Raw genomic sequence first — 25,127 nt, 5'->3', positions numbered from 1 at the left:
CCGGCTGCTTCTTAATGATGGTGAAACCATGAGATGAACTACATCTATTTTTCTCTTCATGCCTTTGTCGTTTTTGGCTTTTGGTCTTTGGAATGCAATGTTGATGTTTCATTCACTCTAACCTGGTCTCATTTGCTTTTCTTTGCCTGGCGGAAATACTTTTTTTTCTGGAATTTCTTTTGATGAATTTTGAGTTGGAAATTTGAGTCTATTATCAGCCACAAGTTTATTATATCTGCAGAATACATACAGGCTCCAACCCCAAGCATGCAAAGATAACAACATATGAAAGGTACAATATATAGCTTGTTATATTATGGAAAAATCTGCAATAAAGCACAGATCATTAAAACCCCAATAAAATGGAGGTCTTCTCACAGCAACACCGGTGCTGGTTTTGTGAATAATAACGTTCATGCCGCTGCTATTTATTTTAAAGCTTTCACCGAATCAGCATAGGCTACAGTCAGAGTATAAAAGCCTCATATTATTCCTTTAATTTGAGTCTAGTTTTTCTACAACCTCAATGAACATCTACTTACAGGTGGTTAATGACTACAGTTTATAAAACCTTTTTAAAAGATGTGTCAACTGTTGTGTTTCTGCTTTCTCTCACTGCATTCAGATTGGTATAGTGGGCCGCACTGGAGCTGGGAAATCAAGTCTAACAAACTGCCTGTTCAGAATTATTGAAGCTGCTGAAGGGCGCATCCTCATTGATGGTATAGACATTGCCGAGATAGGACTACATGACCTGAGAAACAATCTCACAATCATACCACAGGTACACACACACACACACACACACACACACACACACACACACACACACACACACACACACACACACACACACACACACACACACACACACACACACAAAACATAACACTGACTGAGACATTGCATTCATTTTTAATTGTCACTTTGACTCCATTTATGCAACCCCGTGGGTGCAGGATCCCGTTTTGTTCTCTGGGACGCTGAGGATGAACCTGGATCCATTTGAAAGAGTCAGTGATGAGGAAATTTGGAAAGTACTGGAGCTGTCTCATCTGAAGGACTACGTGGCAGGACTGCAGGAAGGATTGCAGCATGAAGTCGCAGAGGGGGGAGAGAACCTCAGGTGAATCAGAGTTCTGAGTGCGGACCAGTTTTGTTGCAATTGCACAAACATGGGTAGACCAGTTTTGATGCTGCGAATGAGTTGCTATGAATGCTGATTTGTAACCTACAAACGTTGAATAATGGGTAAATATGCCACAATTTTCAGAAGCAATCCTAAATGCTAATTTCTAATTGTGTTTTATGCTCAGCACTTATTTGCCCATCAAGTGAAGTGTTAACAAGCTGTCTGTCTTACTTGATCATGCATACACGCACAGATTAAAAGCCCAGGATTGTTCGGTTTTCTGTTTGGAATTCGGTCTGCATCTTACTATGCTAAGCACTGTAAGATTGACAAATGTTGCGAATCTGCGCTTTATGAATAAAATTGAATTGAATACATGGTACCTGTCAGTAATGTGGATTTTTAGCATCCTTTGGATTGAAGTCTAAACTTCCTGGAGTGCTTGTATACAAAGGCCACATATGTCAGGTGTTTGTGCCAGCGTGCCCTTCACAGGAGCTCAAAGCCCTCCCGTGTATTTCAAGAATCCAGCAATTTGTGTTTAATTTTCATCTCTGTGTGCTCTCGGAACATTCTGAATTATCAATACGTGTCATTTTCTTCCCAGCGTTGGCCAGAGGCAGCTCCTGTGTCTGGCCCGAGCACTGCTGAGAAAGTCACGGATCTTAATCCTGGATGAGGCCACTGCAGCTGTTGACCTGGAGACAGATGACCTGATTCAGAAAACCATCCGCAAGCAGTTTTCACACTGCACCGTCCTCACCATCGCCCACCGTCTCCACAGTATCATGGACAGCTCGAGGTGAGTTAATGTCCCACAAAATGCTTTAAAGAGGTGTCTTAGTACCCATTTTATACCTGTGAATGACACATTTTATTCTTCCTTTACTGTTGTTGGCTTCTGAGCTTTGTTAGAAACCATCAAGTGGCCTAACATGACTGAGAATTGTAAAATCATTTTTATGTTTTTCAGATTGGGTAGCATCTCCTAGATTTAATTTAAGTTTTGCCAGCTCACAAATATAACAAAACACATAAGGTTAAAGCTGTTACTACACACTGACCTTTATTGCAGGATTTAAATGACAAAGATCTGTAGAGCAAAGCATATATAAAAGTGTTATTTGACAAAACAATCTAAAACTCAGGTTCTACTTGCTCACCTCTTCCAGGGCTGTCAGTTCATTACTTTGGGCATTTTAGCATTGTAGACATTTACCCTACTCTTAACTGACCCCAATAAAAGTCCAGTTGATTTTTCTGATCTTTTTTTGGATTAATTTTTTACTGTTCTTGGGTTTCCATTATGCTGAATTTGCAGATCTCTTGACACAGTTGTCGTTTTTGGGTCCCAGACAATGAGCTAGTATGATTCAGTATCAGGTGTCAGGGATCAGGTCTCAAAGTCAACCTGCACACCTGTAAAAGGAATCATGAACACATGAAAGGATTTTTGAGACATCAAAGTCTCCTTTGGTTTTGCTTGAATCAACAGGCCCCACTATAGTTTTGGAGCAGGGGCGAATGCCGTAAAGTATGAATACATTCATTGTATTCCTGATAGCTGCCTCCAGACTGCAACACCTACAAATATGATGACTTTGTGTTTAGGGCTTTGCGCTCTCTTGCATGCAGCCTGAAGAGAGTAAATATTAAATCTTAAATTGAAAAATAATGCTGAAATTGGAGACAGTAGCATACACTTTTATGGTCTCCTACATATCATAAAAGTGAACAGCTTTTATGATATTTCATTAGAAGTTCTTGATATAATAAACCGTGCTTGTCTTTTTTAAACTCAGCTGACTTTATGTTTAAATACACTGCACATATATGTAAAAATATCTCCAATTCACATTTAAGTAGAACGGTTATCTCTGCTGAAGCATCTCTGTCAGTATGAACACTGGTTAGGTTACCATTTCTGCCTGTGCTCCTCCTCCACAGGGTAATGGTGCTTGATGCTGGTAAAATCGTGGAATTTGATTCTCCGAGAAACCTGCTTGAAAAACAAGGCCATTTTTATGCCATGGCAAAGGATGCTGGGATAACAGAAGAACTAAGCACAGCTTGCTAACAGCTCTTTAATTTACATGTGCTCGTTTTTTTGAAGGATGATTTCATTCCATAAATGTCTTTTATTGTTTTACTAAAAAGCTAGAAATAACGGAATGTATATCATGTCTTGTATTTATAGGTAGCAATATAAATAAAACATATTCTATATGTAAATAATTTTTATATGTGAACAATGAACATTCTTTGGTTTTAATAAAGAGAGCAACCTCTGTTGTTTAAACTTGTATAAATTGCTTCTTTATTCTGTGTCATAAGGTTTGGTCAATTTCCGCCCGAAATTTCTACTGAAGATGTACAGAAAGTAAATTGAATGCTGTTCTTGAACTGTTTGGAGTACATGCATGGTTGGGGTCTCATTTGAAAGCTGACAACCTGAATTTTCACCCAGTGCAGTCAGAATTACTCTAGGTGCTACTGGCACAGAGTTATGTATGTTGGAACACACTGAATTAGGATGAATTTTTTTTCTCGCCTACATTTTTTCCCTAATAAAACACCTGAAAATCAGTGTGGCAGCACTGCAACAGCTTGAAAACACAATATTGCAAAAGCCTGGGGTCTTACATAGTTCAGGTCAAAATTTCAGAGCAATACTACAAGAAATGAGTGTTTCACACATGTATTTGTACTGATATGCTCCGCCCCTGTCAATGTTGGATACACTCTTTATACACTGTGCACACTCTCTACAGAATGGTATAAATTCCTTTTCACTTCATTTTCCACTTCATTTTCATTCCAAAAACTCATAAAGAACTCAAAAAATCACTTCAGATAGGCTTCAGTGTCGATCACACACACAGATTGAGAGGAATACAGAGAAACAGCAGGTGGACCCCGGAGCTCACGAATGAAATATCATATAAAGCCGCTGGCAGAGGCGGGATTTATAGGCAAGCCATTCAGCAAGCTCATTGGCTACCAGGCCTGTCAATCTAACGTTTCCTCCGGCGTGATTTGCTGAGAAACAAGTCAATCAAGTGATGTAATCGATATCTGTCAGACTCGGCCATGGTTGGCTAAATCGCCGAAGTAGGCGGAAACGAGTCACCTGATTGGTTGAAGTCCGGTTTGAAGCGGTCGAGAAGCCTCCAGTATCCATTTTGAATCGCGAACAAAGAAAATAGGACCGTGTATGATAAAGTTATAATAGAAAGATGCAGTGAATATGAAACGCACAGCGCCACCACGCGCCGCGTGCACGCGCACGGAGCCGATCGTTTTCTGGATTTTTTACCTATTTCGAGACATGTTTTGGCCAAAGTATTATACTGGATTGTTTCCTCTGGATGGCTAAGCTTGGGTTCTGGCCGGTTTTTGTGGATTATCTTCTTTTATGACCAGAAACGAGCGTCCAAACTGCGTCGACAGGTGAGCTGTGCACGTTTACTTGACTTGTTGTTTGTTGGATAAATGTGTTTATATTACCCGCTGTGGTAATCACATCTGAAAGTGGTTTATACCGGCGGATTCATGAGAATCTCAGCTTTCTATGTGTGTATAGTGTTTGTATAATCGTGTTTGCAGTGTCCTTCTATTTAAAAAAAAGCGTATACCGATAAAAAAACGGCCCGCCCGCGGGCCGCCGTACTTTAACGCTACATTGAAATGCGGTTTACAAAATAGTGTGGCATATTGGGAAGTAGTCTTCTATTCTTTCACCGCTATCATGTCTGTAAACACACGACTACTAAGCAGCTAGTTAACTTACCATAAAGACTGGAAACAAGGTGACAGTCAGTGGGACACTGCAAAAGCAACAAAATCTATATTCCAGTGTCTCTATAGCTTGCTAATTATGACTTTGTAGCCATTATGTTTAATCTGTACAATGTGTTTATGGTGATATGCAGTGTTTGGTGTCATATAGCATTTAGTGTCATGTACAGAAAGTTCTTTTTTTGTTGTATCAGACTACAGAACCTTCTCCCAGGTCACTTCAGAGTCTGCCACAAACCCTCTGCTGAACCTTTAAAGGCATTATGGAGGATGTTTTTTTTTGTTTAATTTGTCTGATTCACATAAAATGAATATACTGACCTTTAGTGGACTTGTATGTATTGTATGTTATATTGTATTGAGGTGATCTGGATCACCGTCTGGATCCAGGATTTTTTTTGAAGGACTCTGTACAATTGAGAGATGGCCTCTGGATCCAGACGGTGATCCGGATCACCTCCAAAATCTAATTGATTGTTACTTTTGCTCTTCCGGACATTCTGTAAAAATTTGGTGAAAATCCGTTGATGACTTTTTGAGTTATGCTGTTAACAGACAAACAGACAAACAAACTCCGATGATTACATAACCTCCTGGCGGAAGGTGCCTAAGAAAGTTGGTGTTTCCAGAAACGTGCTGGATGAGACAGTGTCCATCTGAGATTACTTATCATTCATATAATTAAGTGTTTCAGTATTTTCATGATCATATTAATCATGCAATTTGCAGATTAAGTGTGACAAAGTTTGAATACGGAGGAGATTGTGGTTCAAGCTCCCTGTGGTTCCATTTGTTTTTTTCATATTATTATCAGACTTCAGTTAGTTTTTTTTAGCCTTTTTTTATTTTTAGATGTGGTTTGTTTAGATTCTCAAAATTTTATAAACATTGCTATAAATCTAATAGATTTTGTAGCATGGAGGCTGTGGCTCAGAGAGGGTTGTTTACTAATCACGAGGTTGTTGGTTCAATCCCCCTGTCTCCAAATGCCTCAGTGTCCTTGACCAAGATACAGCTTTGGTATTTTTTCTATTCATGATTGATTGTTGATTTTGATGACTGATGCAAATCTCCTACCAAGTCAGTGCTGACAATAGCGTGCTCATGTTTTCTATACTATGTGATTGAGTTACTAATTGATCAGAACCACTTTTTGGACTGATTCATTATTCAGTTGTTGATTTATGATTGTGGATGGGATGATATCTTATAAGTGCATTTGAAATTGAATTTCACACTTGCTCACATTTTTTATATCAAGTGAAATTGTTGGCAATGCCTCATTTCATTAATCACATTTCCTGCTCAGACTATTTTTCATGATCATACAGGTGTTTTGAGCCATTCAGGAGTTCCTATTCTGTTAGGACCATATGTTGTGAGAGGGAGTGTGCTTATGGCGAGAGACGGAGATGGAGACGGTGAATGAGCGAGAGTTGCAGAAGGAGTAAGGGATTCGTTGAGGCAAGGAAAGATCTGTTGGCCTTCATTCTGCTTTATTTTTCTCTTTGGAAGGTGAGTGTGCGCATTCATTATCCAATATACCTTTTCATAAATTATTCCTGTATGCACTACTGCTGTGTTGATTTAGAAATGTTCTGGCTGTACTGGCAGTGTAGCAGGTTGTTCACAGTGTGCATGTCCGATTTTAATTAGGTGTTATGAAACCTGTCGGCTTTCTACTTAATTGAAGCGTGGTGTTTGATAGATTAATATAATTACAGTGCTATCTGTGTGCGACACATTAGTCCACTTATCCTGATTTATTATACAGGCACAATTTGGTCTGAAAAGCAACAGGTTTAGGATGGCTGAATCTCATCCAGCATTTGAGTGCATGTCAATCTTTGATGTTAAACTTATTTTTACCTTCAAAATAGCTATGTCAGTTCCTGACTGAGGGATTTTGTGAGTGACAATTCATATTTTTGGGTTCAGGTATTCTGTCTGTTAGTCCAAGGCAAATTACAAAATACATTTTTGAAAACTGAATCTGAAAATCACTGTATTTGTAAAACAATCAGTAGAATACCAAAAAGCATATATTAATTATAACCACAGTTTTAATGATTGTAATACAGAAATCAGTTATTTATATGCAGAAACTCATGGGTAAGCCACAGAAAATTTTAAAACATGATGTCTCTTGGTGGTGGCATTGTAAATCCTATGTCAGTTTAAGGGCCCAGTTAATCCAGAAAGGTGTGGCCCTTCATGTGTGTGATGCTGTAAGCTATGAACTATTCCGTAGAGCCTGCAAAGTCTTTAATTATGAGTTGTCATGCTATTGGTAAAATAGCCATAGAAAATGAATGGATGGAAACTGGATGCAATACTTTAGCTTTGGTCTACTTTTCTTGGCGAATCACAAGAATAGTAAAAGTAAACTGATTTAGTGTGAGTTGTTGTTTAAGAAAGCAAGGCACCATGCTGTATCTCAAATGCTTTCATTATTTAATTGCATTCTAACATCTTCTGTGTTTTGTTTTCCAGGTGCGGTTATGGTGGCTTTTTTTGTTTGCAACTTTCCAGACATTGCTTCATCACTGATGCAGGTGTACATACTCGTATGGTCTGACGCTGTCCTTTCTGTCTACACAATCCTCAAGTCATATTTGTCACTCCTGTTGTGGTATATCAGCGGTGCTCTGGACCCTTTGTTTTTTCTGTATTTCCTCCCACACATTTCGCAGGGCGTGCTGGAGAACTTTAGGCAAGCTCAGACTTCACTGCTACTAGAAGTGTGGCAGCAGGTCTTGGTGGAGACAGAGAGGTTCTAGGGAATATGCAAGCACAACACCTAGAAAGAGCATCAATAGTAATTTATATGGAAAAGAAATGGACAAAATTGTACAGTTGGAGAGATGTAAAAGCCCCTCTTGCAATAGCAAGCATGTTGTATTTTATGGCTTTTTCTTTCATGCTATTACAAACTATCTCTTCTTTCATGTTCTGTTGTTCATGTAATTTTTTATGAGTCTGATGTTGTGTGCTTTTTTCCCCTTTTTTTGCAAATATTGTAAATATGTTTATTGTATCTAGAAATGTGTGGGCTGTACCTGTAATATACTGTCATGTGATCATACTGTTCTTGTAGAGAGTGTTTTGTCTATCTACAAAAAAAGTTTTATACAGTAACTGCTGTTGAGGGTAAATTATTGTGACGTGTTTTCATGTCAGATGCCAGTATTTTTTATTTTAAGCGTAATTCTGCATTTCCAAAATTTCTAGAGAAATCATTAAGATGTGCGTCGCTATGCTATTATTACACTGTTTGAAATATTTGTCGTTCAAGATTATTATTATTAAGGTGTGTTAGACATTTTTCACTTTGAAGGAGGATGGACAGCATGCTCAAAATAAAAAAAAAGTCTAGCCACCTGAATGAGTTGTATGCGCGTTACTTGCTGACAGTGATAATCACAATTATGTATTTTATTTTATTCACTTGTTAAATACTGTCTTGCATTCTACATCACTGTGAATATAATTATTTCATTTTGTCAGATATCTGGATTTGGGCAGGAGTGGAGTATTCTCTGTGCTGTCTTGACAACTAACAGCAGGATGACTTGACTGAGAACAAGTCTATCAACTTACTGTAAATATATCAAGATAGCCTGCAGAACAATATATCCCAGTACATTAGTATCTGTCTGTCAGTCAGTCAGTCATCAGGCAGTTTTATTTAAATGTGTGCTCACTCTTTAACCTTTACCTGTAGAACCGATTAACACATGATGGACAGCACTGAAATGTCACTATAGTCATCACGATCATTTTTCATATCCCAGCACAAATAATCACCACACCTCATTGCATCGGGCAATTACCTTTGTGTGGACCTGTCTCAAGAGAGTTCAGGAAGTTCCGTTTATAATGTATCTGCATAATATTTTTAGCAGTTGCCAGGTGATCAGCACCATCACTAACCAATTACAATGTCTTTTGTGTAAATACAGCAGTACAAATCAACCGGCACAGAGGTTGAAAAGCACACAGGCAGAGATTAATTAGGATGACACAAAATGGACAAGGACTCTTGGGGTTTCAGTGTGCACTGATAATTTTTTATATTTCCAAACGATTAAATTATCTTGTAATGTGAATTAGATTTGCATGAATAATGCATTATGAAAGATACATCACCTAAATCTGCATGTCCAAAAGCAATGAAAGACAGAATTGCCAGTTCATTTAGCATAATTCATTAAAGTGGACAGAATCACCAAATGAATATTAATGCTGCCGTGGTTCTGCTGGTGCTTACATGTAAGAGCACATAACGTCTCGTATCTATCATGTCACATCAGCTAATACATTTCTCAGATTAAAAATGGCATACTTCCTCCACATGATCCTGTCAACTGTGCTTTTCGTAAAAAAATATTCCCCACTGTGGTACAAATGATTTTAGAAAACTGTGTGTTTCTTATATCACAGATTGCTTGTTTCATGTTAATCAAAATGTATTATACTGAGGAACAGCCTCAGCACGGAGAACATGTAGGCAGTAGTTCATGGCATTATGAAAAAAACTAAAATGCACATATAGGCGGAACTGTACGTACAGGACTGTATAGAGACAATTAGTCTTCATATACCTCCTGGCTTCTTTCTGTTGGGGTACAGATCTCATCCACATAACAGTGGCTATCTTCCCTTGCAATTCAGTGCAGAGAGATTCTTCAGAAAAATGTGATTTAGTTTGTTTTTTTTCCTTTGTCTTTTCTATATCACATTGACATTGTCAGCAAAATCCTACAAAAATGGAAATGTGGATGCTGTCCAGTCTCTTGTAGTGTATATTGCTGAAAGTAAATCAGGCTATGTCACACAAATAAAAGTACAACTTTCTACATCTTTAATCATTGGCATCAAAACCTGAGAAATAGGCTGCATAAAAAACTAAACACTTTACAAATTAGGTTTTTCGTGTAATCCATTGTGTGTTTCTGTTTTATGAATTGTTTTGAGAAATGTATTTACAGTTCTGCAAATGATGATAATTACACTGTAACTGAGGAATACAATGACAAAGTAATCTGCAGTATCATAGCTTGCTGCCCGAAATGGAAAAAAGGTTTTAAAAAAACGACAAAACTTTAAAAATAAGTAAAAGTAGATGTACGCTTTTTTTCATCAGTAAGTGTTATGGGCTATTTTTGTTAATTACTACACACTGAATTATTATAATTTATTCCATCACACTTGAGGAGAAGAAAATAAGCAGAGCTGTCGACTTTCAATCCACATGTACAGTATGTGGAGAACACAAAAAGCTGTAATAACACAAAAGACGTTTTTTTTTATCATGTTGCATGATGAGCCCTTAAGTCTGCACTCATGTCAGGAAGTGAATGCCATGCTTACGTCATTTGCAGCATTGTACATTGTGGTGCAAGTCAGTTCACTAATGTGGCAGAGATTACAAAAGCAATCTTTTTCAAGCTTTCTCTGACAGCTCGCTTCCGAAGTCCCACAGCTCTGACCTTTTTCATTTACCCCGTGAGAGAAAGTACATGATGGCTTTACTTTTCTCTGCTTTAGAACAGAACATAACATAACAAAACAGAATAGAATAGAATAGAATAGAAGGACTTCTTCCCCAATAAATAAAGCACTTATGATTATGTTATGTCATTACATTTTAGCACGTGTGTTTATATATTGTTCTGCATGCCTGTTCAGTATAAGCAAACTCGTAGTTCAAATGGCCTCAATGGTTACACAAGTGATTACATTTCTCCCACAGTAGCAGTTGTGAGGCATGGTCGACTTGTTTGGAGCAGCTGGTGAAGAATGTAAACACGATTCAACCACCGTGACGTCTGTATATTTGGGCCAATCACAGTCCAGTGGGCGGGACTACGAGCAAAATAGCGGAAGATTCAAAACGAAGATGGCGACTGAAAAGAATCCCCAAAGCTTTCACAAATTGGACAGAAGGTACCGACTATTAATTTGTTATGCTGTCAACGTAAAGCCCACAACGCTACAGCACACATTTTTACGCTTCTGAGATAATTAGTGGTTGTACAATATCGTTCTCCACAACTGAATCTTGTTATCATACTTGTTAGCGCCAGCCAACGCAGCTAATTTAACCTAGCAACAGTTTATGCCAACATTACCTATCGTTCATCTGACATTTACTGATACATACCACCCCTGCTGATTTAACTGTTAAGTTGTTGGTAAATTTCGAGTATTTACTGTTTCACTGAGTTTTCAGATGCGTCTGTGTTTTTCCTCAACAGGTGGACAAAATGCAGTGCGTTTATCAGTCAGGAAAAGCCAAACGCAGACCAGCCGGTGATCTTTAACCCGGACTTCTACGTGGAGAGGTTGCGACATGAACATCCACAGGCCTTCGCGGATTTGATACTGAGCAATATCACTCGACTCATAGATCTTCCTGGAGATGAGTTTGCGCAGCTCACGGGAGAGTCGGAGCCGAGACTGCCATCCTCCAGTGGCTTCCTGCGGTCCCTCAACTTCCTCAAACGGAAAGGTTAGACTAACAGATCCATTATTTTTGCACAAGTGTTGCAACAGAAACTGTATCGATCTAACTATTTGCTTTTGCATAAGTAAGGGGGGAATAACATGGAAAGACGTTGTTTATCCACAGACAGTTTATAGTTCTCCAGTACTGTACCAAGAGTGGCAGACTTTCAATGCGTTTATCTCCACTAGAGCTGAAACGATTAGATTGGTAATCAAAATGAAATGAAGCATAATATAGAATCACAGAAAATACATGAACTTCAAATCACAAATTCCAAAGCCCAAACTTGACACCATTTGATTGCCCGTTCTACCTGGTAGACAGTCTAAAGATGTGATATTTAGTTTCATGTGACTGAGAGTCGCATCAAATTCTCAAAGGTGACAAGCAGAAAGATGCTTGCCTTTGTTTTTATTCTTTTTTTGTATGAAAAATGGCAGTTTATTCTTACAGTAGTTGTCCATTAGTTTTCCTGAACATCTAATCGGGGCTGCACAGTGACGTAGTGGTTAGCACTTTCGCCTTGCAGCAAGAAGATCCCTGGTTTGAGTCCCGGCCTGAGCCCGGGGTCTCTCTACATGGAGTTTGCATGTTCTACCTGGGCATGCGTGGGTTTTCTCCGGGCACTCCGGCTTCCTCCCACAGTCCAAAAATATAGAGGTTAATTGGTTACTCTAAATTGCCCGTAGGTGTGAATGTGAGTGTGATTGTTTGTCTGTATATGTAGCCCTGCAACAGACTGGCGACCTGTCCAGAGTGTCCCCTGCCTTCACTTGAGTCAGCTGGGATAGGCTCCAGCACCTCCCGCGACCCTAGTGAGGATAAAGCGGTGTACAGAGAATGGATGGATGGATCTAATCGATTAATTAATGAGTACAACAATGTCGATTCAGCCCCCACATAAACTATTTAAATACTGCCTGTTTTAATTATTTTTAATTTAATTTTCAACATTTTCTTGCCTTGGTAATGTGGCCTTCAGTTGTTGTATATCATTAATTATAAGAAGATTCTAATACGACAAAACTAAGAACACATATGGAATTATATTGTAAACAAAAAAGTGTTAAACAAACTAGAATATGTGTTATATTTTAGATTCTTCAAAGTACCACCCTTTTAATTTGATGACAGCTTTGCACACTGTTTTCCAACAGTCTTGGTTTTGGTCCGGTGACTGTGGAGGCCAAGTCATCTGACGCAGCACTCCATCACTCTCCTTCTTGGTCAGTTAGCCCTTACACAACCTGGAGGTGTGTTTGGGGTCATTGTCTTGTTGAAAAACAAATAAATATGTAACAATAATAACACATAAAATGATGGTCTCAGCAATCACAAACCAGATGGGATGGCATCTGCTGTGGTAGCGAATGTTGTTCAGTGTGCCTGCAAAGCACCCCCAAACCATCACACCTCCTCCTCCATGCTTCAAGGTGGGAACCAAATGTGCAGAAAACATCCGCTCAATTCTCTGGGTCTCACAAAGACGCCGGTTGGAAGCAAAATTCCTAAATTTAGACTAATCAGACCAAAGCACAGATTTCCACTGGTGTAATGTCCATTCCTTGTGTTTCTTGGCCCAAACAATTCTCTTTTTCTTGTTGTTCATCCTCAGTAGTGGCTTCTTTGCAGCAATTCCACCATGAAGTCCTGATTCATGCAATCTCTTCTGAACAGTTCATGTTGAGATTTGTCTGCTTGTTGAATTCTGTGAAAAATTTCCATGGGCTCTAATTTGAGGTGCTGTTAATTTGATGTGCTGTTAATTTGTGGTTTCTGAGGCTGGTGACTGTAATGAACTCATCCTCTGCAGCAGAGGTAACTCTTTATCTTCCTTCCTATACTCATGATAGTAAATTTTATCATAGTGTTTCATGGTTGTTGTGACTGCACTTGAGAATAAATTTGAAAGTTCTTGAAATTTTCCAGATCAACTCACCTTCATGTCCTAAAGTAATGATGAACTGTTGTTTTCCTTTACTGAACTGAGAGGTTCTTGCCTTAGCATGGATTATAACAATAGTTAAATAGGGCTATCCACTGTGTACTAACCCTATCTCTGCACAGCACAATCGAAGTTTATTTTTATTTATTTTTGGTTTGTGTTTTTGTTTACTACATAATTCCATGTGTGTTCTTTCATAGTTTTGAAATCTATCTTCAGTACAATGCAGAAAATAATTTCAAATAAATATAAACCATTGTATGAGAAGGTGTGTCCAAACTTTGTTTCAACAATGTAATCAGGGAAAAAATCAGACTGTTCCCATAAAGATTAATGTTGGTCTTTCTGTGCTGTTTGATCCCTTTCAGACAAAGGAGTAGTTTTTGGTGCACCGTTAACTGAAGAAGGAATAGCCCAGATCTATCAGCTCATTGAATACCTGAGTAAAAGTGAGTATTGACTCTCTGACATGTGAAGGACACGTTTATTCAAAGCACTTTGGGATTTCATGACCTCATGTATTGGTATTAGGGAGCTGAAGAAGGAAGCAAATCCTTTACCATAGTAATATTTTTTTTCAGACAAAAGCTCTCAAGCACTTGGTTTATTTATCTCTTAACATATTTCTATTAGCCTGTATCTTTCCAGTTTGTAAGAATCAGATTTGTCACGCATTAGGGCATGCTTGCTACTTGTTCTTTAACTTTGTTGGAGAGCAATGAATTAGCATGAGGTCATGGTTTATTTCTAGAAAGAAATGATGTCATTCACTGAAAGTGGACACAGGGAGCAAATGCTGAAGTCAATAATTTATCTAAAAGCACTTTGCTCCTGCCGCCTCCCTCCTTCCATTTCATTCACTCCATCTCTTGCCTCACTTCTGAGTCTTTGCCTCCCTGTGTCTTCTTCACTCTGTGTCTACTGCCTACACACCACATCCCTTCCCCCCCTCCCCTCCTCTTGTGGCTGTCGCACTCCATCTTTTTCTCCCACCTATCAGACCTTCATGTAGAGGGGCTGTTCCGTGTGCCAGGCCACAGCTTAAGGCAGGCGGCCCTGAGGGAGATGCTGAACACTGGAGCAGAGATAGATCTAGAGACAGGCGACTTCCACCCCAATGATGCAGCGACGTTGCTCAAAGCCTACCTGGGAGAGCTGCCAGAGCCTCTGCTCACGCACAGACATTATCATGCTCACCTGAAGATTGGAGGTGATGGCTGACTCATGCACAGATTGCTATCATGCCTTAAGATACAATGTTCACATCGATGTATTATCAAGAAAAGAAATCGTAGGGAGTCTTTGCTCTGTTGTAATAATTCTCTTATCTACTGTGTACAGAGTTGACTCGCTTCGACGATAAAGGGGATAAAACAAATGTGCCAGATAAGGAGCGACAGATTGAGGCATTCCAGCTGCTTTTTATGCTGCTTCCGCCAGCCAACCGCAGTTTGCTGAAGCTGCTGCTGGACTTACTGTACCACACTGCCCGCAATCAGCACATCAACAAGATGTCTGCTATCAATTTAGCCACGATGTTTGCTCCACACATCATCTGGCCCAAAAATGTAAGGGCTTTGGTTCACCTTACAACTACCTCCTCCATGTTTGGGGTTGAGTAGACAATGGCATTTTTCTTCAATTCTTGAACTTCTTTAGCTTTATTGTTTTTTCTATTGTAGGTAATGGCAAGTGATCTTCAGGAAAACCTAGAGAAACTGAATAATGGCATAGCATTCCTTATCAGGCATTCACAAAAACTGTTCAAGGTAAGCAGCTTCACAGTCAGCTTCTCTGAAGTCAATCACTAATTGTGTGTAACTTAGTTTTTCAAGCTGTAAACACATTTTATGCAAAGCAACAAGTATTTCAGATATGTGAGATATTGTTGCTTTTCTCTGTCTGATAGGAACAGCAACATGAGGTGTAAAGTTACACTACCGGTCAAAGGTTTTAGAACACCCCAATTTTTCCAGTTTTTTGATTAGAAATGATGCATGTTAAAGTCGCATTGTACTCTGAAATGAAAGCATAGAACAAATAAACAAATGTAGTTAAAAAATCAATTTAGAAACCAAAATGTGTTCTACACTTTTGAATCGTCAAAGTAGCCACCTTTGGCAGATATAACAGCTGAACACACTCGTGGCATTCTTTCTACAATGGAAATCAAATATTTTTCAGAAAGTTCTTTCCAAGAACTCTGTTGCAGAAGTTCCCATAAATGTGTGGTTCTTATAGGTTGCTTTGCTTTCAATCTTCTGTCCAGTTCATCCCAAACCAGCTCCACTCTCCACTCCATGTTTTCAAGCTTACCACCTTGTGCTTTTTTCCTAAGGTAGTTCTGGCATAGCTTGGACTTGTGCTTTGGGTCATTATCTTGCTGTAGGATGAACCTCTGACCAACTGATAATGACAGTGATCAAAGCATACCCTTGTCTTAGAAATTAGATGCTATTGTATTAAGGCAGTACATCGCAATCATGTGATAGCGATTGTTCCTTTGTTATTTTAAAAAGAGCTTTCTCTTTACTGAATGAGCCTTTTTATGACAAAGGGTGTTGTTGCCAGGAGAAAAAGCACACAGTCTGAATGTGAAAGAAAAATAAGGGCTATTTAAATGTCCTGTAGTCTGCAGCCTTTTATGCCTCACAGGCAGTCCAGACCATTTGTACTGGGACAATTGCACTCTCAGTTCTTCAGGCTCATTGCTTCAGTACATCCAGTTTGAAATGTATAACTGAAAATAAATGAAAGTGCTAGTTCATAATTTTCGTTTAAGTAGGTTTGTGTCAATACAGAAAGAAATTCATCTTTTTAAACACGCAGTGTAAGGTTTTTAGAAGTTATTGGACAGATGATCATTGTTCACAGGCTCATACTGTAGCCATCCTCAGCTCTTGTTGGGGTCTCTCTGCCTTCAAGAGTGGCCTTCAAAGCATAGAATGCAGCTTAATCAATTTAGATGAGGTAATTACCTTGGCCAGATGAAAATATTCCACCTGTTCACCCTGAAAAGCTGTTTGGCTGCTTTGGCCGTATGTTTAGGATCATACCCGTGCTGAATGGTGAAATGTTTAATGAGTTTCGATGTATGTGGGTGAATGTGTGTATGCAAAATGCTCCTGTATGCCTCTGCATTCAGCCTGTTGTTTCAGTAAGGAGTGAAATTGTTATGGCCATTGTGCCAGTTCCTTTGGCAGCCATACATGCCCAAAACACAACAGAACTTCCATCATGTTTAACAGGTTAGGTGGTGTACTGTGGGTAGTAAGCTATTTCTTTTGTTCCCACAGTATCCTTATTATATTATATCTTGCATACAGTTCTTTCAGTCCTCTACTTTCAATACAGAAAATAGAGGACTGTATATTGAATATGTACTCAATTTAAAGCTAAAACCTGCCACAGTAATGTAGTATTCAGTATTCTATATAAAAAAGGACTGTATGCAAACAGAGAGCATGAAATGTACCTATTTGAATACTGCATAGTGTCTTAGAAAGGTGTTATGCTACCATGTGCTGCAGGAAGAGTTCCTCTACTCCTTGGCATTGATTTTTCAAGTTTCTGAAACTCAGTTGGAGGGATGGAACACCATTCTTACAATAGTTTCTGAGGATGGTGAATTCATGGTCCAAAATCTCCCTTTAGCTGTTTAATCGGGTTAAGATCTAGTGCCTGTGAAAGCACCAGCAAATGATTCACATCATACTTATCCAACCATTTAGCGACTCCTCGTGCCTTATGGATGCTGCATTGTCAGAAATGTTTCATTACAGGATAAAAGTGAGTGCTCGGAACAGCTTTTTTTATTGATTTACTGTGACAATTGGACCTAAACCATACCAGCAAAATTGCCCTCGCAGCATACTAAGCCACTGTATCACCTCATTTTGGGGGAGCAGAATTCATGTTTTCCTTTTATCTTGTTACCAGTCTCTATATTGTGCACACATCCTCTTTAAAGTGAAACATTTGTTTTACTACACTATGCTTTATGGTGAGAATAGCCTTGTGAATTTCCTGATTAAATACATATATGGCTGAATTTCTAGGCATTTATTTATGATACCCAAGATTAATTCTGCACTGTTGTTTTCATCGGAGGATTTAATGTACTCATTTACTTTTATTCAAGGCACCTGTGTATATCAAAGAATATGCCCGCTTATACTTCACAGGATCAAAAACTCTTCAGTCAAATGTAAGTATTTTGTTCTTTGTCTTCTCTTTCTAGCAAAATTCACACTGAGCACTGTATTACATTTTTCCACGAGTTTTTATTGCTTCCACAGTAAACTCTTTGTTAACTTTGGAATTCAGTAACATCAGTGGCTGGTTACTTTTAGTTTCTTGATGTCTGGAAAAGAATTTTTAACCTCTTCCCATTAAAAGGGAGTTTTTCTTGCCACTGTCGCCTTAGGCCTTGCTCTGGGGGTTCAGGCATGTGGGTTGTGGCAATTTGAGTTGCAATTGCCACTATATAAACAAAAATTAATTGAAATGAATAATGATAATGCATTAATATTTCAAGCTATGTTGTTTACATGTTTGTGCACTGTGTCCCTCACCTGTAGACATTTTTATTGTGGCCACATCCCTGGAAAATCATTTTGTTTCAGTGAGGTAACAGAATTTCAAATATCCCACTGAATATGTCTGGGCCTGTCTAGGATGACCTGAGTCTGTATTCTGGGATCAAAGACGGACCGATAGGTGCCGTGACAGCTTCCTCCTCCTCTCCCTCCATGAGAACAGTCACAAGTGAAGCCAGCAACACCTGCTCCATCAGTTCATCTGACTCTCAGAGCTATACTGAATCTGCTCTCAGAGAGCTGTACCAGCAGGTCAACAACATGCCGGAGTCGGCCAAAAAGAAGAAACTCATCAGACAGGTAGCTTAGCGCACCCATTCTGAGGAGAAAATCACACACACCAGCTGCTTGTATAACCAGCACACGTAATCTGGTGTGTTTCTGTATGTAGTTTGAAAAGCAGCCTGCCCTGACGCCTTCAGCTGACTCTCGGTCACCATTCAGCAGGAAACATTGGCGTTCACGCTCTTTGGGTGGAATCATTAAGGTTTGTTAATATGCCGTGGATGTCCTATGTATCACTTTGCTTTAATGTGTGGCGAAGTGTTTTCCATTTGTTATATATGATGAATGCGTCACACAGACAAAGGCAGTGAATTAATGATATGCTTATAGCTCCTATATTACTAGGGGTGTTGTATACCAATGTTTTGATTAATAGGACTATAACGGTTGAAGCGCATGTAAGACAAGTATGCTTGAAAATACTAAGATTCTTGTGTGAACATTCATTAAAATGTCAAAGAAGAATGTTTATGTGATGTCTACATTGAAACATTTTGGGGTTGTCTTTAATACAGCTCAAACATCAAAAATCATTTCTTCCTCCCAGTGATGTCTTCTTGTTTATGTAACAGAGGAAGGTGCTGGGAAGCCAAATATGTACAGAGAAAGAAAACAGCAGACATCAGAATCCTCCAACTAGCTGCTCAGATGATGGGCAGGGAAGAGAAATTGCCACCTGTGGAGTTGTGAGTATTATGTCACAATGAATTCAATCATTTTTTTTGACGCGAGTCCTAGAATGACATCCTGTACCTTGCTTTACATATGAGCAGTCAAATCTTTGCTACTGGAAAATGTCAACTACTGCAGTGTGCCTGTGGATTACAACTATGTCAGGAAGATGGGTTGTTGCTTTGGGTACTTCTGGTATGACAGGAAATGGCTTTGGGCCGAATGAAAATCTTTTAAAAATGGAACAGTTGTCTATAATATGCCCTGATGGTGATGATGTACATGCATGGCAAAACACTCAAGTAGTGATTCTTTTATTAAACCAAAAGCAAATAAAATGCTACACTTTCTGGCACTTCAGCCATCTGTCTGCGGTTCACCACAGGCAAGTCTGCCTTCACACTGCTTACATTGCTAATGATGCCTGATGCCTGTGCTCGACTGAAGGGACTGAACATTGCCTAATCCTTTTTTTTCTCCCTCTCTCTTGTCTTCTCCAGGATTAGTTGTCTTTGAAAGAATGTGCTCCACACAACTTGGGATTGGGAAGCACCAGTTTGACTTTTGTGTAAAAGGATCACCGTTGGACTTCCAAAGAAACCAAACAGTGTAATGCACTGTACAGTTGTTGCTTTATCTTTCTTTTTTATTTACACAATGTTAAAATCATCTGTTTTTCACTTTGTTTATTTTGTTTTCTATATTTTTTGTCGGTGTGAGAGAGGTTATTCGGACAACCAAAGAAATCCACAGAAAGACTTTGTAGTCTAGTGCATTTTTCTAAAGGTAAGAGACAAATGGAGTGAATAGACAACACTTAGAGTGTGGACATACTTTGTTTTAGGTCATTTCAGTCAGCCAATTTTCATACATATTTGTCAAGAGCTCCCTCTTTATTTCTTGTTCACTGGTGATGCTCTTTACTATGCAAGAAGCATGCATTTGCATCAGTGCATTTTGGGATATTTAGCTTTATCATTCATTGAAATGCATTTAGTTAATTTGCAAAACTAATTCTATTTATTTTTCATTTGTCTTCTGGATGTTTTATTGGCATTGAAGCCCTGAATCTAGTGCATCGGATGTAGTGACAAAGTGTGATATGCAGGTTTTTCTATTTAAATACTAAATTTGCTCATAAGCTGTGGTAAGTTTAGATTAGTCAGTGCAGACGGAGGGGAGGAATTAACAGATGTGCCTTAAAGTGAATATATCTTAAGTTACTGTGCAGCTGAAGTTTTATTTAACATAATTATTTTTACCTTCCCGCGTATGCTGAAATTTCTCCAAAGAATTAATCCACTAAAATAAGGGAATAAATACAAAGAAAGTGAAGAATGGAGGAAGAGAGATGCTGAATGAAAGGCCAGAGCACCAGCTTGTGAACTTTATATGAATATTTTTGCCTTTGTTTCCTCTTTAGCCCAGACATTAGGTGTGATGCTGTGATGCCTTTAACTACTGCTATTTCAATTATATTGTTGTTTTCTTGAATTATTATATTTTAGTTTTTCTCAGGCGACGTTTTAACTCTTATGCAACATTGTATACAGTTTAATAGCTTTTTGTGTATTTGTATCTTTACAGTTATTGTGCAAGATTTTTTTTTAACTCGAATTTTAATAGGTGGTTGAATGCAAACAAAGATGAATCTTTTTGCATTCTATTGCGACTGTTACTCCAGATGTTTATGGGAGAGTTTTAGCTAATGCCACTTTTTTAAACCACGTTGTTGTCTTACTCTTTCAGTAACATTCTGCGAAGCTTTTACAATTTACCTATAATGTGAGTAATTGCTGTATGGTTACCTTTTCTGACCATGTAAACCAATTATATTGGTGCTACTGTGAAGCTGTGCAACTCACTGTAATTAAAACTCATCAAGCTGCATTCCACAGTTGTTCAGGTTTTTTTATATATATATATAATATATATATATAAATGTCAGTGTGCGCTACATCTGAAGCTTTGTTGGGCTGTTTTATTTGCAGCCACAAGGTGATGCTCTTTAGTTGAAAATAATCAGTGCGCTACAGAACCTGCTGTACAGTAACAGAATGTATGAGTGCAGCATTTGAGCCAATCCATAAGAGACAATTGTTTAGACTGTGTGTGAAAAATCTGCTTTTTAACTATCCTGTGTGGCACCATATATACAGCACACAGTATTTAATAAATTACGAAGAACTATAACAAATCTCAAATGTATTGGCCGCTGTAACAGTCAACAAACTGATGTCAAGTTTCCTCAGTTGTGCCTGTTGTGCACATTTAACCAAATTTTAAATCTGCTTTACACTTATGACCAATTCCAGTAAAATAAAACACCCAGGAGGCTCCTAAAAAGAAACAGAACTGTGAGGAGAGGGAGGGAATGCTGTTTTCTATGAATGTTTTGCAAAAACTGATCATATTCTACAGAGTTGGAGGGTGAGAGGTTGGATAGTAAGAGTGAAGACGGCTTTCCACAATAGCAGGAATGTCTCAGTGTGTCATTATGGTGTCCATGTCAATGCATGCTTGGTATTGTAAGTATATGTTGTAAACATCTGTGAGAATGGGTCTGCTTTTTCTCATGTTCCGTAAATATACAACAGACAGCTTCCATGATAGGAAGAGTATTGTTTTACAGCTAAAACAGAGGGCTTTTATTTAGTAATCCTACTCCAGAGTGAGCATGATGACTAAAATGAGTCGGTCCTACTGTAATCAACTTCACATTATCTGCTGGGCACACAAACCCACAAACATATATGTTTGTGGGTTTGTGTGTGGATGGGATGTTGCTTTAAATGTATATGCACTAAAATGTCTTTTGGAGGAAGCCAATTCCGTCTATATAAAATACCAGCACCAGATAATTTGCGTTAAATGGAAAGCACAATTTAAAGTTAGAACACTTTAGTAAACTCTGGCATGGCGTTGGAATTTTTCCACTATCTTTGGACAGTTTTCTCCAAGGCACAACTCTTTGAATGTGAAATACAAATAATTCAGGCATGCTGTGCAATTTTCTGGATACTAAATTTGGTTTCTTGCTATTTCATTATCAAGCACATTTCAGTTTTTTTGAGTCACAGGAGCTAAGAGATGCATTCCTCTATTCAGCCAGGAGCAGCTGCCAGCTACGTCTTGATGATTTTTTTTTCTCTAACTTGGGTACGAGCTGTAGGAAAATATTTATTAAACTCCACAGGCTTCAAGAGTGCTGTGAATTTTTAAATTGGATACTATTCCGCATTAATTGCAGTTCCTTCTTTGAGTCAATTGCAGCCGAGGTCTTATGTTTTGCAAACTCTCCTCTGCCAGACAATTGTAATTGCTGCCGTGTCCTCCCACGGCTTTGAGAGCAGCAGAATAATTCCCGTTGTGTATTTGTGTGCATTCCTATCACGACTCTGTGAGAGCGGAGGGATGTTACCAGCACCCCCGATTACCACTAAACACCACTGTCTCCTCTTTAATTAGCCATTCATAGGGAAAGATCTACACTGCACTGACATTTTTACGGGGACAGATGGAGCTGCTTCTTTTTTTTTTTTCCTGAGGTGTGTATTGTGTGTGTACACCTGCATGCTCACACATATGCATATGTACATATTTCAAGCTGGTCAAGCAACACAGCAGACAGACTCAAACATTTCTACTTTTTCTGCCTTTTTTCTCTGTGCTTTTGTCAGTTAAAGTGAATGGGGCTCTTACAGGTCTGTGCGATTTGCTGATGTTAATGTTGGTAAGGATCCACCCCACTGAAAGACCCTCTGTAGAATTAGACTAGAAACCAAGTGGCTTGAGCTGAACATAGCCATGGCCGAGGATAGCTCAGGTATTTGTTTTGCACTTTACCCAGGTTTTAGTTACTTGTAATCTTTAAAAGCTGAGTAGCTATTAAGCAATAAGCAAGTAGCAAATTAGAAACTGGGATTAGCACTGGCAGACTGTGACTTAAAAAAATATTTAGCAAGAGTCTCAATGAGTCATTCTCGATTAATGCTGAATCGCATGCTACGTGGCACTAAACAACTTCCTTGGTTGCCATTTTTTGTGCCTTCAAGTAAAGCGTCACCCCACCAAACTAATAAATTACAACCTTGCATGAGAGAATACAAACTTGGAACTAGCAGTAACATAAAACTACAGTGGGCTAAGTAGCAGTTACTGTTTTTTATCAGCGGATTCAGAATCCGTCAATAAGGGCTTCATTAGGCCAATGATCAGTATGCGGAGTCTTCCATATACAGTAAGAGGTTTTTTGCTTTCTTGATAAATTGTCTCAGTGCTATACACCTTATTTTCAGGTGTCACCATTTGTCTTACTGTGCGGATAACTGTGATCAATGCACTCTGGCCTGCACTCATAAAAATGAGAGCTCCATTTCGTACCCACATCCAGAACACTGATTTGCAATTCCATGAAGTGCAAATCAATACGCTTTTGGAAATGTTTCCTGAAAGCTACAATTACACTGTCAGCAGCGGCTAGACTCTAATATATACACTGTTTTAGCTAAATGTCAGCCTTTGCAAAATAATATTTATTAGGATTTCTTTTAAAGTAAATAATGGCCTGCAGATGCTGCTTATCATTCAATTTTCCCTCCTCAGCACGGTCCAGTTTATGTCTGTATGCATTGAGTCCACTTCAGGGAATGCATGGTCCTGGCAGTAAAGGAGGGGTTGTGGGCCAGTTGTTCTCATAAATCCAAATAACAGAGCAGGTATGATTGTGAGTGTTGCTGTTTTTCTTGTTGTTTGCACATATTGGGCTGTAATCTGTGTTGATGTGACTAGGCTATGCTTAATATATAGTGTTGACTTACTTTTATGGCGGTGGTCTACCTCCCCAACAGATTCATGATCTGCGGAGGCAAACATTAATGTGTGTGTGCTTTTTTTCACCTCAGCTCCTTGCTGCAGCTTCTGTCTGTGTGGCCACCCTTGATGTACACGTTGAGACCCACATTTACTGATTATTTATTCCGACTTTTTGCCTCCCTGGACCGAGGTGTTGATTCCTCTCTTCCCCGGTGGTTTCTCCTTCGTTACATGTAGACGTTCACACACTCGCACACTGCCCCGTCTCCACACAGCCTCTCCCTTCGGGCAGGAGGTTATGCAGTGTCATGTAGGTTAGGTCTCTCTCTGGGGGGTTCGCCTGGAGGCAAACCTGAGAGAAAAAAGGAGGGAGTGGAGTGAAAAAGGAAAGAAAAAATCTGAAAAAGAAAGATACTTGGAGTAGATTTGTATTGTGAATAGAGTCAAGGGAATGAAAAGGGGATCTCAGGAATGAGAGTGAGTTCAGGCAGGGTTCTTGGGGGGGGGGGGGGGGGGGGTGTTGTATGAGGAGGGAGAGAAGGGGTAGGGGTGGAGTCGGGGGCTCTGCTATTTGTAGATCCTTGTGATGGATGACTGGTGTGTGTGTGTGTGTGTGTATGTAAGAGAGAGAGGGAGAGAGAGAGAGACTGGCTTTTTTTTCTTTCTGCTCTTTCCCTATTCCCTCTCTCTTCAGGCGAGCAGAGCAGAACGGGACTGAGTGAGAGGAGGACAGAGACGCAGACGTGTGCAGACCAGAGCACACCAACTCCACAAAGACAAGAGAGGAGGAAGAGTTTGCAAGGAAGAGAAAGAAAGCAGCTCCTTCTTCTTCTTCTTCTTCTTGTTTTTTTTTTTATTTTTACATCAGCAAACTGTGGTGGATATCAAACCTACATCAGAAGCATTCTAGAAGAACAAAAAAGAGGATTTGTGTGGCTTCACAGCTGAGAGGAGAATATTAGCATTTGTTATAGGGTTTCTTTTTTTTTCTTTTATTCTATTTATATTCACCACATATTTAAAAATTGCTCTACCTAGCGGAGTTGTGAGGCGTAACAGGACTCTTGGAAGCACAAAAAAAAAAAGGTGGACAGAGAGAAAAAGTAAAGGGGTTTGTTTGAGAAGAGCAAGGCTGCCGTGGTGGTGAACATGCCCATTAGAGGTAGCTGTTTTGAGGCAGGCATGGGCAGGCTGGCCGGGCAGCCACTCTGGATGTGGGTGGTGATGCTCTCTGCCCTGATCATGGGTGATGCCAGTGCCTGCCCAGCCCTGTGTACCTGCAGCGGCACCACAGTGGACTGCCACGGACTGGGTCTCAAAACCATGCCAAGGAATATCCCCCGCAATACTGAGAGGCTGTGAGTACCATCT

At 39.3% G+C, this 25,127-nt stretch overlaps 3 protein-coding genes across 5 annotated transcripts in view; all 3 read left to right on the top strand.

Annotated features, from left to right (window-relative positions):
• The window catches only part of abcc2 (ATP-binding cassette, sub-family C (CFTR/MRP), member 2), a 30,991-nt gene extending 27,560 nt beyond the window's left edge, over positions 1–3,431 (top strand). For both annotated transcript variants that reach the window (XM_051959827.1, XM_022197013.2), the window contains exons 29-32: positions 626–784; positions 960–1,126; positions 1,740–1,934; positions 3,080–3,431. In XM_051959827.1, coding sequence (XP_051815787.1) covers positions 626–784; positions 960–1,126; positions 1,740–1,934; positions 3,080–3,209 — 651 coding nt within the window. In that variant the 3' untranslated portion in view covers positions 3,210–3,431. The remainder of the gene's footprint in view (positions 1–625; positions 785–959; positions 1,127–1,739; positions 1,935–3,079) is intronic.
• A 6,712-nt stretch (positions 3,432–10,143) lies between these two features.
• On the top strand, positions 10,144–20,831 carry LOC110953155 (rho GTPase-activating protein 19-like). The gene is made up of 11 exons (XM_022197014.2): positions 10,144–10,879; positions 11,191–11,444; positions 13,755–13,835; positions 14,387–14,596; positions 14,728–14,954; positions 15,069–15,155; positions 17,528–17,593; positions 18,063–18,284; positions 18,376–18,471; positions 18,842–18,955; positions 19,442–20,831. The coding sequence occupies exons 1-11, from the start codon at positions 10,701–10,703 to the stop codon at positions 19,445–19,447; spliced, it is 1,542 nt and encodes a 513-aa protein (XP_022052706.2). The 5' UTR covers positions 10,144–10,700; the 3' UTR covers positions 19,448–20,831.
• Positions 20,832–24,375: 3,544 nt separating this feature from the next.
• The window catches only part of slit1a (slit homolog 1a (Drosophila)), a 91,459-nt gene continuing 90,707 nt past the window's right edge, over positions 24,376–25,127 (top strand). For both annotated transcript variants that reach the window (XM_022197016.2, XM_022197015.2), the window contains exon 1: positions 24,376–25,114. In XM_022197016.2, coding sequence (XP_022052708.2) covers positions 24,906–25,114 — 209 coding nt within the window. In that variant the 5' untranslated portion in view covers positions 24,376–24,905. The remainder of the gene's footprint in view (positions 25,115–25,127) is intronic.

The sequence above is a fragment of the Acanthochromis polyacanthus genome, chromosome 15, assembly GCF_021347895.1.
Source record: "Acanthochromis polyacanthus isolate Apoly-LR-REF ecotype Palm Island chromosome 15, KAUST_Apoly_ChrSc, whole genome shotgun sequence".
In the NCBI taxonomy this organism is placed as follows: Eukaryota; Metazoa; Chordata; class Actinopteri; family Pomacentridae; genus Acanthochromis; species Acanthochromis polyacanthus.
Note: the sequence above shows the minus strand (reverse complement) of the source record. Positions and strands in the feature narration are given on the sequence as shown.

Bases quoted from the DNA above. Each gene is read 5' to 3' on its own strand.
- LOC110953155 (XM_022197014.2), top strand. From the start codon at position 10,701: ATGGTCGACTTGTTTGGAGCAGCTGGTGAAGAATGTAAACACGATTCA. The intron at 15,156-17,527 runs GTAAGCAGCTTC...CTTTTATTCAAG, and splicing joins ATTCACAAAAACTGTTCAAG to GCACCTGTGTATATCAAAGA. The intron at 18,472-18,841 runs GTTTGTTAATAT...TTTATGTAACAG, and splicing joins CTTTGGGTGGAATCATTAAG to AGGAAGGTGCTGGGAAGCCA.